We start from the raw sequence: 15,813 nt of genomic DNA on the forward strand, positions 1-15,813 counted from the left end.
GACATACTGAATTATGTACAAAAAAGTAAAATATTGAGCTTATATAAAAGAAGCATCCAATTCCTTCTTAATACTAATTTAGTGTCTATAGTCAAATATCAAGTTTGACTACAGGTTTGGTGAAATTAAATAAAGGACACCTACCTTACTAAGTTGTAGGTCAGATTTGTTTAAAAAACCACTATAAAAAAACATTGACAATATTTAAAGAGCAATTAAATATCGATTATTTCTCAAAAGTTATTTTATATAAGGCAAAACATATTTTGGTCACTAACTCTATATTCAATATGTTATAAATAACCAAAATGTCACAGCTATATTTTTTCAGCTTTCCTAAAATAGCAGCTAAAATAGTTAATTATAAGTTGAATCATTAGTGAAGCAGGAAGTAGCAAACAATTTTTAAAAACTGGTTTTACCCTGAAGGTCATTTTTAAATGTCAGAATTAATTAATTTTAATTAAATTAACAGGGCAAGGATTAATTTTAATTTGAATTAACAACCTGACAGCTGCATGCAGTGGCATATGCTTGTGATCCCAGCAACTGGCAGGCTGAAGCAGGAGGATTACAAGTTCAAGATCAGACTCAGTAATTATTAAGGCCCTAAGCAACTCAGTCACTGTCTCAAGACAAAAATAAATAAATAGCACTGGGGATATAGCTCAGTGGTAAGGCACCCCTGGGTTCAATCCCTAGTACCAAAATAACAACCTGATAGTTCATAAATGAACATTTTGTATTAAAGGAATTAACCTTAAGATAATAAGGAATACATTAGTTACTATGTTAAAATAATTCACTTAAATAAGCTCACTTAAACTTCATATTTCATTAAGCAACATATTTAAATTTAGTTTTACTCAGTACTCTCACTACTAGAGTCCATAAATAAAATTGTAAGATACTTGCATCCTAAAGATTTACTTCTAAAATGGTATACTGTATTGATATGGCATTATTTGATACTTTATAAAATGTAACCAATCACTAGAATGGTACATTTAAAATTTAATTTCCCTCCTGCTTAATCTAAACAGCTATTGCTCGTAACAACTATATGTTTTCTACTGGATAGTTACATGATTTGAATGCATACTTAAAACTAACATTTAAAAAAATAATTCAGTTGTTAGCTGTTAGAAAAATATTTATGTCTAAAATTTTAATCAACATACCCATCCATCAAAGACTCCTTTAATTTTCTTGTAGACTTCATGTCATCTTTTGGTTTGTATCTCTTATTAATTTGGCTTATTAAGGTTTCTGCTGCATTAGTAAATTCTTTTCCTTTTGACTTTTCTCTCTGAAACAATTTATAAGTTACTTTAAAACTCTCCCAGTTGACTTTCAAAGAAGAATAAAGGCTAAATATAGAAATTCAAGAAAAATTTGGTTCTATATATATCTACAAAGAAAAATAAAAAAGGCCAAAATTAGTTAATAAGTTTGGGTTTTGTAAAGCATTAGAACCAACCAGAACAAGTCTTTAACATAAAAGCTATGCAGAATGCTCTATAGAGTAGTTTCTTTATTCTATAAATGAGAATAAAAATGAACTTTAGGAAAAAGAAGCCAGTTCTTTGAAAAGGTCAATAAAATTGATAAGCTTCTAGCCAAGTTAAGGGAGGGAGAGGGAAAAATACTATTTTTTTTTATAACTTTCTTTTTACACGTAGTGCTGAGGATCGAACCCATTGCCTCACACACGGTAGACAAGCGTCCTACCACTGAGCCACAATCCCAGCACAAGTTACTAATATTGATAAAGGAAGAGGGGCCATCATTTTAAACCACCTGGACATTAAAGTGGTAAAAAGAATATTATGAACTCCATGTCTACAAATTTTATAACTATATAAAATGGATAAATTTCTTGTAAGATACAAGGTATCAAAACTTGTGCAAGGATAAATGGATCATTTGAATATTCCTGTATGTATGAAAGAAAGTGAATCTACAATTAATCTCCTAAAACAAAAAGCGCCTGACTTAGATGGGTTAATGGTAAATTCTACCAAATACTTAAGGAAGAAATGATACTAAATCTCCACAATCTTCCAAGAGAGAGAAGCGGAATACATTCTAAGTCTTTTTATGAGGCAAGTATGACACTAATGCCAAAACCCAAGACATTAAAAAGAGAAATCTACAGACCAGTGTCTTTCATAAACACAGATGCAAAAATTCTCAACAAATTATTTGCAAATCAAGTCCAATAATGTACTAAAAAAAAACTATGCACCACTACCAAATGGTATTCTGGTATGCAAGAAATATCAACAGATAACACAAAAAGCATTTGACAAAATCCAACATCCACTCATGCAGCTTAATAAAACTTCATGTGTACATATACCACGTTTTATTTACCCAATAATTTACTGGTGAATACCTCAGCTCATTCCATAAGTTTGACTACTGTGATCCATGCTGCTATAAACATGGGTATGCATGTATCACTGTTGTATGATGATTTTAATTCTTTAGGATAAATACCAAGGAATGGTATATCTGGGTCATATGGTAGTACTATGCCAATCTTGGGAAGAAAGCTCCATACCAAATTTTATAGTGGTTGTACTACTTTACAATCTCCTCTAAATCCTTTGTTTGTATTCTTGATGACTGCCATTCTGACTGCTGTGAGATAAAATCTAAATGTGGTTTTGATTTATATTTCCCTAAATGCTAATTATGTTGAAAACTTTTTCATATATTTGTTGGCCATTTGTATTTCTTCTTTTGAGAAGTGTTTAATTCATTTGCCCATTTATTATTGGATTATTTGTTGTTGTTGTTGTTGCTGTTTTGGTTTAAGTGTTTTTGAGTTCTTTATATATTCTGGATATTAATCCTCTAAGAAAAGGGGTTCACAAAAATTTGCCCCCATTCTCTAGGTCCTTTCTTCACATTCTTGTTTGCTTTGCTGTGCAGAAGCTTTACAATTTGATGCCAATTTTATTAACTCTTGGCATAATTTCCTCAGCTTTATAGGTCATATTTAGAAATTCGCTGCCTGTGCCTATAAGCTGGAATGTCTACTATAAGTTTTCTTCTAGGAGTTGCATTGTTTCTGGCCTAATTCCTTGGTCTTTGATCCACTGAGTTAATTTCTGTGCACAGTAAGAGATAAGAGTCTAGTTTCATTTTTGTACATATGGATAACCAGTTTGGGTTCCCAGCACCATTTCTTAAAAGGCTGCTTCTCCAATGTGTTTCTGGCACCTTTGTCAAGTAGCAGATGACTATACATATGTGGGTTTGTCTCTGCATTATCTATTATGCACCACTGATCCATGTGTCTGTTTTTTATGCCAGTACCATGCAGTTCTTTTTACTATAGTTCTGTGCTATAATTTGAGGTCAGGTATTATGCTTTTTGGCTTAGAATTTCTTTGGATATTCTGGGTCTTGTTTTCTTCCAGATGAATTTTAGGACTATTATTTTCTAGTTTAATGAAGGATGTTATTGTTATTTTGATGGGAATTGCAGTGAATCTGTATATTACTTTTGGAGATACAGCCATTTATTTGCACAATATTAATTCTCCTTCTCTATGAACAACTTCTTTCTTCCATGATGTATAGATTTCATTGTATAGATCTTTTACCTCCTTGGTAGAGATTTATTCCTAGGTTTTAAAAATGACTATGGTGAAAAATTCCTTTACTGACTTCTTTCTCAGCAGATACATTATTGATATTGGAAAGCTACCGATTTTAGTATGTTGATATTATAATATGCCATTTTGCTGAACTTATTAGTTATAACAGTAGAGTTTTTTTGATCTTCTGAATATAGAATCATATCATTTTCAAATAGTGATAATTTGACTTCTTCCTTTTCTATTTTTATTCCTTTTATTTTCTTCTCTAGTCTAATCGCTCTGGATAGAATTTCTAGCACCACATTAAATAGGAGTGATGAGACGGGCATCTTTGTCTTATTGCAGAATTTAAAGGAAATGACTTCAATTTTGCCCTATTTACTATGAGATTGACTTTAGATTTTTCATATACAGTCTTTATGTTGTTGGGGTAGGTTCCTTCAATCCCTACTTTCTTTAGTATTTTTATTATGAATGGGTGCTAAATTTTATCAAAGGCCTTCTCTTCATCTGAGAGGAGTGATTTTGTGCTTAATTACATTAATGTGATGAATTACATTACTGATTTGAATATGTTAAACCATCTTACCTATCTATGATAAAACCAACTTGGTCATGATGTACAATCTCCTTAATATGTTGAATATGGTTTGCTAATATTTAATTAAGGATTTTTACATGTAAGTTCATCAGGGATATTAGTGTGTAGTTTGCTTTCCTTGATGTGTCCTTATCTGGCTTTCATCTGTGAGTGATACTGGCTTCATAGAATTTGGAAGTGTTCCATTGCTATCCATTTCATAGAAGTTTAGGGACAATGACATTAGTTTTTCCTTAGATGTGGCAGAATTCAGCTGAGAATACATCTGATCCTGGGCTTTTGATAGTTTTTTTTTTTAATTACTGCTTCTCTCTCATTTACTAGTAATGCTGCTTAGATTCTCTGTCTTCCTGGTTCAATTTAGGCATGTCATATGTGTCTATAAATGTATCCATATCTTCTAGGTCTTCCAATTTGTTGAATTTTTAAAAAACTCCCTAATGATCCACTGGATTTCTGTGACGTCTGTGATGATTCTCCTTTTTCAACTCTAACTTTACTGAGTCTTTTCTTTTGGTTAGATTGACTAAAGGCTTATTAATCTTGTTTATCTCTTCAAAAATAATTTCATTGATCCTTTGTATTTTTTATTCTCAATTTCATTGATTTCAGCTATTATCTTAACTGTTTCCTTCTACTGTTTTGGGAATTGGTTTGTTCTTATTTTTCAAGGGTCTTGAGATGCATCATTAGGGTGTTTATTGGGGATCTAATTTTCTTACATAGGCACTCATAACTATACTTTCATCTTAGAACTATCTTCAATGGTGTCCCAGAGGTTCTGGAATGTTGTATCACTGTTTCATTTCAGATTTTTTTTTTACCTTTCCCCCCGATTTCTTCTACTATCCATTCATCATTTAAAACTATATTTTTTAATCTCCATATTTTTATACGTTTATGCCATATGTATAGTCTGATGGTTTTCTGATGTTGATCTCTAATTCTATTATGATCTGATAAGATGGAAGAAATTGGGGCTGGGGTAGTAGCTCACTGGTAGAGTACTTGCCTAGCATGTATGGGGCACCTAAAACTAAAAAATAAATGTTTTAGAAAAAGATGGAAGAAATTATATCAATTTTTTTTTGTATTTGCTGAGAGTTTCTTTGTGGCCTGGAATATGGTCTATCTTGGAGAAGGTTCCATGAGCTACTGAGAAGACTGTGTATTCAGCTGTTGTTGGATGAAATATTCTATAGATGTCTCTTAAGTCCACTTGATTTATAATATTTTTCAGGAGTCTTTCCTGAGTTTATATCTGGATGACCCTTCTAATGGTGACAGAGGTATGTTAAAATCACCTAGGATTATTGTACTGGGGTCTGAGGCTTTAATTCAAGTAGTTTCTTTTTTATATAATTAGTTGCACCAATGTTTGAGGCATAAATATTTATGATTATTCCTTTACCAGTTTGAAGTGATCTTCTGACTCTTCTGATTGATTTTAATTTAAAGTCTGCTTTGTCAGATATGAGAGTAGCTACCCCTGCTTGCTTTTGGACTTCATTCACATAGTACATCAATTTCTATCCCTTTCACTTTCAGCCTGTGACTGTCTTTGCCTGTAAGGTGAGTCCCTTAGAAACAACATATAGTTGGATCTTATTTTTTGGTCCATTCTGCCAGCTTATGTCTTTCAATTGGAGAGTTGAGACCATTTATATTAAAAGTTGTTATAGAGGTTTATTAATTCCTGCCATTTTGATTTATTTGTATTGTTTTATTTGGTCCTGTTTCTCATTTGCTTAGCTATTGTTCAAATGAGATTTGTTCATTTGTGAGCTCTGGGGTTGTTTTTTCTTTTTCTGTATGGAGAATCTTTAATTCTGTATGCTGGCTCAGTATACCAGCATTCCAATCTTATCACAGAAGAATTTTATTTTTCCTTTGATTATGAAGAATAGCTTTGCTAGATATAGCAATCTTGGTTGACAGTTACTTTTTCAGGACTTGGAACACCAGCATTCCAAGTCTTCCTGGCTTTTAGAGACTGTGCTCTGAAATCCAGAGTAATTCTAGTTGGCTTGCCTCTATATGAGATCTGACGTTTTTCTCTTGGAACTTTTAAAATCCTATCCTTGCTCTGTATGTTAGGCATTTTATTTTTTTTATTTTTTATTTTTTTTAATTTTTTTTTTACAGAGGAGAGAGAGAATTTTTAATATTTTTTAGTTCTCGGCGGACACAACATCTTTGTTGGTATATGGTGCTGAGGATCGAACCCAGGCTGCTCGCATGCCAGATGAGCGCGCTACCGCCAGAGCCACATTCCCAGCCCTTTTATTTTTTTTTTAAAGAGAGAGTGAGAGAGAGGGGGGGACAGAGAGAGAGAGAGAGAGAGAGAGAGAGAGAGAGAGAATTTTTAATATTTTTTAGTTCTCGGTGGACACAACATCTTTGTTGGTATGTGGTGCTGAGGATCGAACCCGGGCCGCACACATGCCAGGCGAGCGTGCTACCGCTTGAGCCACATCCCCAGCCCCTAGGCATTTTAATTATAATGTGTTTGAGAGAAGTTTTTTTTTCCTTCCTTGTCTAGTTGGGATTCTGAATGTAGCCTATATCTAGAAGTTCATCTAATCGTCAAGGTTTAGAAGATTTTCCCGTAATTATTTACCTGAAGAAGTTGTCCTTTCCACTAGCCAGCATCTCACAACTTGCCTCAATTCCAATGAATTAAAAATTCATCTACTAATGTTGTCCCAGATGTCTTGTATATTCTGGTCATAGTTACTTATGTTCTTTAATATTGCCTGAATGTTCAAGCCTGGCCACTTTTATTTTCCAACTCAGATTCTGTCTTCAGCACAGTTTAGTCTATTAGACTTTCACCTGCACATTTGGATCTTTTTTAATATCTCTATGTTCTTAATTTCTCATTCATATCCTGTACTGGCTCCTTAATTCAGTTGTTTTTCTGTGTTCTCTTGGAATTCATTGATCATTTTTATAATTATTCTTTTGAATTCTTTATCTAGAATTTCATCCACTTCAATATCTTTGAGGTCAATTGCTGGTGAACCTTAGCAGGTATTGTATTATCCTGTTTTCCCATATTTCTTATATTCCTGTGTTAGGTTTTAGGCATATGTTTGAATGGATTTTTCTTCCACTCTTACATGTGAGCCTTCTTAAGGCACAGCCTTGCTAAAGCATCCTAGAATGATCTAGATTGAGACCCCCTTCATAAGTGTGGCATCCACAGCCTTTGTGTTACTTCTCCGTTTTTATTGTAGCAGTGGATGTCTATGAGTAGGACCTAAGGGCTTACTCTCATCCCTTTCTACTTGGGGATTGGTCATTAGTTTGGGTTTTTGTTTCTTCTGTTCTTAGTATTAAAGTATAGCTGAAGTTTGAATATTAATATGTATATGAAGCAAGGTATGTGCAACCTTTTGGCTGAGTTTAGTTTAGTTCAGCACCAGAGTCTCTACCCTGTCAATTCCTCATGTCCTTGTAAGTCCTTAGCATCTCACAATATAGGGAGAACAAACAATAGCAATAACCAACAAACAAAATACAGCATTACAATAAGTACCCAGTTCCTAGTATGACATCTATAATATTAATTACCATAACAAAGAGGAATGGAGGAGTCAGCAATGCCAACAGAAAAACAATAAATAACCATGAACTAGAGTGAGCATTAAAACAAAGAGCAGGTGTCAACTATGTTATCCACAGCAGTAATTCCAAGAGCATGGATGGTGGGTGCAGGAGTTATATAAACCAGTTCTAACAGATGGTGGAAATACAGTTTATTGAGAGAAAAGAAAATATAATAAAGTAGAAGTGAGTTTACAACATTTAAAAGGGAACACAGAATGCAGAAGAGATGTAGTAGGTGATGGTTATAAAGGAGGGAGGAGAAAAATATGAAAAAAGGGGAGAAAAAGAAGAAAGTTTTGCTGTTAGCAGAGGAAAAAAAGGAAAGGAACCAATAAAAACAAAACCTAAATAAATAAATCAAAACCCCTAACTCTCAAAACACAACATGAGAAAAAATAACTGTTCACAATGACCAAATTATGGCATCAACCCAGATGTCCATCAGCAAATGAATGTATCAAGAAAATGTGGTATATATACACAATGGAGTTCTACTCAGCCATAAAGAGTAAAATAATGGCTTTTTCTGGTACATGGATGGAAATGGAGAAAATCATGCTAAGTGAAATAAGCCAGACTTAGAAAATCAAAAGCCAAAAATTCTCTCTCATTTGTGGAAACTAGACCAAAATAAGGGGGAAGAAGGTGGCAAGAAAGGAGATTGAACATCATAAAGATACATGGCAGATCAGTGTATTGGAAGGGAGAGAATGAGATAGAGGGAAGAAAGAGGGAAAGGAGTATAAATATGGGATAATTATCATGTTTTAATAAAAAATACTAAAAATGAGAAATACGAATATACACAATCAGCACAGCAAGTGTGTGTGTATGCATGTGCGCACGCACACACACACGGGTGTGTGGAAAAAAATGATTCTTAATGAAAAATAAAGGAAGTGTTTCCACTGATGTGGTCAAAATGGTCGGCAAGAGACAGAGAATGAGAGACCGCACACAAGCAAATGAATTGCAGCATTCCTCTAATATACCACCTTGAATCTCCACACAATCAAGGGCTGAAGATTCTTAACCTCTTCCTCTTTTTTGTGTTGCTTTCACTGAGCTAGCCATTGGAGTGGCCTAAGTCTGAGGCTCAGGGAAACAGCTCAGCTTCCCTTCTTACCATATAAGATAGGATGCAGTTGGAAGTACTGTTAATTGGAGTTGTCCACACAGATCAGATCAATGCACTCCCAAGACAGGGCTACTGCAGAGTTCAATGAGGGGATTTCCAGGAGCTGGAGTTTAGGTCTATTCAGGCCTTAGGGGCTTTGCTGGGTGGTGTCTGCTCTGCTGGCCATGCTGTTAGGACTTGCTTCTCTCTTTAAGGTCTTGTCTGTTGTTCCATGGTAACCTAGTCCCTCCCACATAGTAGTGAGATAGGAATTTGGAGGTGCAGAAAGCAAAATTAAAAAGTCCAAGTCCCCAAAGAGGAGGGCCCAGGAGCTGTGGGAACGCAGGGATTGCCCATGAACGTTGGAAGTGCAAACATGAACTCCCCAGCAACCCAGCCACGCTCTCAGCCCTTGTCCTAGGTGGTCCACACTCGCCCTTACTTGAAAAAAAGCAACACCAAGTTCAAAACAAAGGCTAGAAAAACTGGTACAAAACTGTGCAACTCAACCCTGACTTCAGTCTTCCTGTCCAGTCCCTAGCTACGGTCCCCAGACCAAGGGATAGCTAGCTGACGCTCCCTTTCCACCAGCAGATCTTGCTCTTTTCACAGAGTAGCTGTAAGGGGTGTATGTGTCAAGGTCACCTCCCCTTCATCCCTTCTGTTAAGGAGATGGCAAGCAGAGCCTACGTGTGGTGATACCCTGGCCTAGATAAGCTGTAGAAATAATTAAAGAGGAACTGGAAGGTCAGAGTAGCCCCCGTTTTCCCTTGAATGTATTCTTGCTTTCCTAAATAAATCTATCTGTAACCTCAAAAAAAAAATAGTGTGATTTCAGAACTTTCAATATCATTAGAGCCAGGGTGAGAAATCTGAACTACAGAGATTTAATCTGTGATATACTAAGTAGGAAGGCAAAGTCAGACCGATGATTACTTTAGAGTGATCCATTAAACTGGCAGGAAATATTGTGTAGTGATACAGAAAGTACGAAGAAACGATGAGAACCTCTGAAAACAGCAAACAGATTTTTAAAATATCATACCACAGCTTAGAATAGAGGATTAAGTTTCTGCACTTCCAGAAAAAGGAAATAACTAGATCAGGAAAATTTTGTGAAATGTTTATAATACTCTTACCCAACCAAAAAAAAAGTTTCAAATTAAAAATTGAACGACATAACTGTGTTTGGACAGTTGGAATCTTACTTCCTCTAAGATTGAGGGAACTAAATAGCAGCTAAGAGTCTAAAGAGAAAAGAACACCATACTAGGAATCAAAAAACAAAACAAAACAAAACAAAAAATCCCAAAGGAATATATGGAAGAAAGCACACAAATTAAACATGAAAAGTAGATTGTAGGTTAAAAAAAATTTTTAAAGGAGGCTGTCAACAAATTAAATAATGTCTAGATCACAAGGTATAAACATTTTACATTGACTCCAGAAATCTGACAACTCAGGTATTAGTAGTATTTTCAGAGGATAAATGAAAATCTAAACCGAAAAAAAAACTTATCATAGGATGGCAAAAAGCAAATTGTGTTATTGGCAATAAAATGTATTCTGATTAAAAATTTTCCTTAATCTGTATTTTGATAGCAATTACAAAAAGTCATGACAACTTTTACAAAAGGTAAAATTTTCTTCTGTGTAAGTGTGATGCAGAGTAGTTTAAACTGTGTTGGAGATGTAATACTTAGATGATTTAGTCTGAAAAATAAAGCTGGGGCTCCAATAAGAATGAGCAACAATTGCAGAAGAGTCTTTTCTAAGTTATTTACATCATTTCCTGCAAACCCTTGTAAAGATTTAATGCGTTCATCCAAGAAGTGTTTAAGATGCTACTATGAGTAAAATAGGACATGCAGGAAAACAAAGGCTGAATAAACACAAGCCCTACTCTTTGGTAGCTTAGTTATAGAGGAAAACCAAAAATAACCATTTATAAAAACGAAGAAAGAATTGCTTGGCATGTGTATTCAAAAGGAGAGAATGGGAGGAACCCAAAGAGAAGAGATAGAAACTTCAGGGTTCACTTATTCTACACATGTCTGCATGGGTCAAATACTGATATATCAGAGCTGGGATTAGGGAGAAATATGGATCAAATACTGTTCTATCAGGGCTGGGATTAGGGAGAAATGAGTAAAGAGGATAAGGGGAAACCTACTCTCAGGATTTATACATTCAATCAAAGAATAAGGCATTGCACACATTAAATATGCAGCAATCAACTTTCACTTTATGTAATTAAGTAGGCACCTTATTGGTATGAAGACATCAAAACTCACTGAAAGCTCACCATTTGTTTTTCTTTCAATTCCCAGGAATTAAGTTCCGAAGTCACTGCTTTCCCTGATTTTCTCTGACTTTTCACATTTTTTCTAGGAGAAGGGCTTTTATCACAAATAGCAGTATTCACATCTTTTGACAATATGTATTTCTTCCTATATATCAGAGATTCTTCAATTGTCTTATTTAGAAGAACTGACTTAAAAGTTGTTTCAGATTGAATGTGCCAGTCACTCTGCTTGGTATTTTCAGTATTCTGCTCTGAATACTGTGGATGATTTTGTTGATTGTTTCTTTTGCACAATTCTTCTGCTTTGTATACTTTGTTAGGATCCACTATTTCTTTTGTATATTTTGCATTTTCTGTTTCTTCAGAATCATCATCAGATATAGAAGATGATTTTTGTTTAGTATATTGCTTGTTGATATCAATATCTAATGGAAAGACGAGAAATTAATTCTTAAATAAAATGCATAAATTTATAATATTTTTTAATTTTTTGCAGTAATGGGAATTGAACCCAGGTATGCTCTACTGTTGAGATACATCCCAGTTCCTTTTTTATTTTGAGACAGGGTCTCACTAAATTTCCAAGGCTAGCCTCAAACTTGCAATCTTCCTGCCTTAGCCTATTGAGTAGCTGGGATTATAGGTGTGTGCCATTGTGCCTGGAAATAATTAAAATTTGTTAAAACCCAAAATACTTGTTAGACATCCAAGGAAGTTATTATTTCTTTGTACTACCACCACATGCATACAAAGCTATGTTTCACCTTGATTGAATGTTTCTCCTGAAAAAGTATTGACTCTTTGGTTATCACATAGTTTAATAGTTGTTACAGGTGTCCAACATGCCCATTTGGAGTTCATTTTATTTTCACAGATGTTGTCTAAAACACCAGGCAGCCTAGAAAATAAATTAATTTGCTTAATATATTACTAAAAATTAGCATATGACTCTTAAGACCTTGACTTTTATTTAGTCAATGTTTATTGAAAACAATCTGTTTAAACATGAAAATAATTTCATAAGACATGACAAAAATTAAAATTTATAATTGTCTGATTAAAAATTAGAAAAGTACTACTACTCCAATACTTGAATATCCATCTAAATATATCTCACTTTTCATACATTTTACTGTGTATTTAAACCAAGTTAAATTTTTTCACATTCATACATTACATTTAAAAAATCTCATCCTTTTAAAATCTCTCAACTTGAAAAGAGTTATGTTGGTTAATATGGAAATAAGTATAGACCATTTCCCATTGTGCTATTATAATAACTGAGTAAGATTAATGCTATGACTAATATTACATATTACATTTCTCAAATCTGTTATATTCATCTAAAAATAACATTATATACTAAATGATTTGATGGATTTTCTCATACTTACACAGGTTTATCTATTTTTCCCACTGCCTGTGATTCAGAAACAATGTCCTGGAGTTCATCTAAATAAAACAAAAATGATATTTTCATTTTTCATATAGTTGGGAAGAGTCAAATGAGGGTTAGTGTAGAATTTCATAAAGATCCACAAATTTGGATACTGATCTATCTCTTGCTTCCTCCATCTGAAACCCCAATTTTTATTTATTTATTTGTTAGTTATAGGCGGATACAATGTCTTTATTTTACTTTGTGTGGTGCCGAGGATCAAATCCAGTGTTTCACACATGCTAGGCAAGTGCTCTACCTATGAGCCAAAACCCCAGCCCTCAGGCCCCAATTTAATGGAAACAGAAATTTTCTTCTATTTCTGTGCAACCTCAAAAGTTCCTGGCATATTCCAAAACACACTCATTATAATTTTTTTCTTTTTCAAATCAATGAAAGTTGGTGGGGCTAAATAACTGAACAAGATCAATGCTATAACAAATATTACATTTCTCAAATCTGTTATATTCATCTAAAAATAACAATATATACTACATGATTTGATGGATTTTCTCATTTACACAGGTTTATCTATTGTTGCCACTGCCTGTGATTCAGGAACAATGTCCTGGATTTCATCTCTGTTGTTTATTCATTTAGGTACCAGGAATTGAACCCAGGGGTACTTAACCATTAAGCAATACCCCAAGCTCTTTTTTTTTTTTTCATTTTGAGACAAGGTCTCATAAGTTGCTGAGGCTGGCTTTGAACTTGTGAACTACCTGTGTCAACCTCCCAGGTCATTGGGATGACAGAAATGCTCCACTGTACCCAGCTCTCTCTATATTTTAAAGCAACTTAAACCAAAAAGAACTTACTGAAATTTTGGTTTGGGAATTCAATGTCCTTCTTTTCTGTCTTTTCCGCAACTTTAGCAGTTTTAATATGCTACAAACACAGGACACATATTAATGTAAACTTTAATTAAGACATATGAAAACTTTAAAAACGTCAAGAGTATTAAGATTTGAAAAAGTAAATCTGTCTTGCTATGAAAGTTGGACAGTGCATATATTTCATAAATGTTATGCTCATTCTAGAATATTACCTATTCTGAAACACAAGAAACTACCTTTCATTGCAGACAAGGAGGCAGAAGATCCTACAATTTTTCTAATCCCATCCATAGCTAGAGTAATAATTCTCATCTATTATTGACAATCTCTAGAACCTCCACGGCAAATCTCCTGTTGTTGCTGATTTCACAGGCTATACCTCTTCTGTCTTTTCACTAAAGTATGTAGAGAACTTGGAAATTATGAAGTATTAAATTATTTTAAAATTTTTGGCCTCTGCCCAGGTAAGTTCTTGTCTACATTAAGCTTTCCTCTTTCCATAGCCACAGAATCACACTTCATGAAGATAAAATTAAAATTTGCTATCACTTTCAGAAAATATACCTAAGATATCCCAAGATATTTTACCTTGCCTTAGCAATCTTTTCTACCTAATTTAGCCAATGATTTTCTATACTTGAAAACAGCTGTAGAAATATGCAGGTACATTTTTGGGTGTCACAGTGAAGAGGGTTCTCCTGAAATATGTAAGTGCAATTCTAGCTACAATATCTATCATTTACAATATTCAGGACCATGGCAAACAATTAAAAAATAATACCTTTATTAAAAAATACTTAGCTCAATAATTTAGGCCATTAGTTTTTACTATTTTTTCTTTCTTCAACTCTTACACTCTTTATTTCCCACAAACACCCATTTAAAGTTTTAAAAAATCCACCAAGTGCTCTTTTTTAAAATTTTAGCATGAAGACTACTATGCTTTGAGAATATTGCTCACATTTTATGAACTAATGTATGTTCATAAATGTATTGTATTCAGTAACAATGATCAAATTCAGTCTTAAATTTAAACTGAATCTTGCCTAACACTTGGAGTTATTCTCAAGTTTCCCCCTTAACTCTTAGGAGCTATTTTTAAATCTTTACTTGTTCCTGACCCCTGCTTCAACAGATCCCAGGAGAAATTTACCATTTTCATACTCCAGAAGAAAATAAAAACCCATTAAGTTCCTCATCTACAAACTTTTCTTTCTCCAAGAAACCATTTTTTTTCCTTATCCATTCCCTATTCCTGTCTCTTCAATAACCTGGAATGAATGCCCTTGTTTTCAATATTCATGGGACTAACTTTTACTGGTACTTCAAAAATTAATTCACCCTCCCTCAATATTTCCTTAAAAGGTCTCTGCTGATTTTCACTCTCTTTTCCAGCTATATTGGTTAGCCTTTTCAATGGCTGTTATGGAAACTTCTATGTACATCTGATGATGCTTACAATGTGTTGTGATTATCTTATTAACCATGAGAGACTTTGAAATACATAAATACAGAGTCCATTTGGATCTCACATTTCTGTACCCACGAAAGCCTTCTCCATAGCAGATGGTAACTTGTATCACAAACTCTTAAATAATAATAGAAAGACCTTTTCTCCTAACAGTGTAAAAGCTGCAATTATAGTGAACAGATGTTAATAAGTCTTATAGCAAGCATAGTAAATGAGTCATACTCTAGAAGAAACCTATTTTAAAGGATAATAAATGATATCTAGAAAAATATACTGGTTATAAAAGAAGTCAGCTCAATATATATTTCTATGATAATCTGAAAACAATTTAAAAAATACCCAAAGAGTACTTACTTTGTCTGCATTATCTCTCCTATTTATTCCTTCTGATGGTCTAGGTTTAAGGGATATAGCATTATCCACTCCATTTTCTGATGCTTTAGAAAGAGCAGCTTTTTCTGCTGAACTTATCATTTGCAGTGGTGGTTTAATTCTTCTTCTTCGTGGTGTTGCTAAAGGAGGACAAAGGATGGTGAGAGTTTTGGTTTTTTTTTTTTTTTGTACTGAGGTACTTTTTAGGTGAGAAAGATAAGAAAGGGAGGTTCTTGGAAATCAGTTTTCAAGTTTCCAGTTTAGAAGAGTAAGTGGACATGGATGCCACTTATCAAGAAGTGGAGAAAAAAAATGTCAGAGGGTAAAGTAAGATAGACTTAATTTTGGACTTATTAAGTTTGAGAAATTTGTCATACATTAGGCAATTGCCCAGCAGATTTGGGGAATGGAAAGTCAATATTAAATTGTCAGGAAGACAGACTTTGT

The 15,813-nt window shown here is 33.9% G+C and overlaps 1 protein-coding gene across 1 annotated transcript in view; it reads right to left on the minus strand.

Moving 5' to 3' along the window:
* Positions 1-15,813, minus strand: part of Sycp2 (synaptonemal complex protein 2) — an 83,256-nt gene that overhangs the window by 21,158 nt on the left and 46,285 nt on the right. Inside the window, 7 exon segments of the mRNA XM_040276370.2 lie at positions 145-181; positions 1,182-1,309; positions 11,250-11,674; positions 12,014-12,147; positions 12,644-12,701; positions 13,506-13,575; positions 15,349-15,506. Coding sequence (XP_040132304.2) covers positions 145-181; positions 1,182-1,309; positions 11,250-11,674; positions 12,014-12,147; positions 12,644-12,701; positions 13,506-13,575; positions 15,349-15,506 — 1,010 coding nt within the window.

This window comes from Ictidomys tridecemlineatus, chromosome 5, assembly GCF_052094955.1.
Source record: "Ictidomys tridecemlineatus isolate mIctTri1 chromosome 5, mIctTri1.hap1, whole genome shotgun sequence".
In the NCBI taxonomy this organism is placed as follows: domain Eukaryota; kingdom Metazoa; phylum Chordata; class Mammalia; order Rodentia; family Sciuridae; genus Ictidomys; species Ictidomys tridecemlineatus.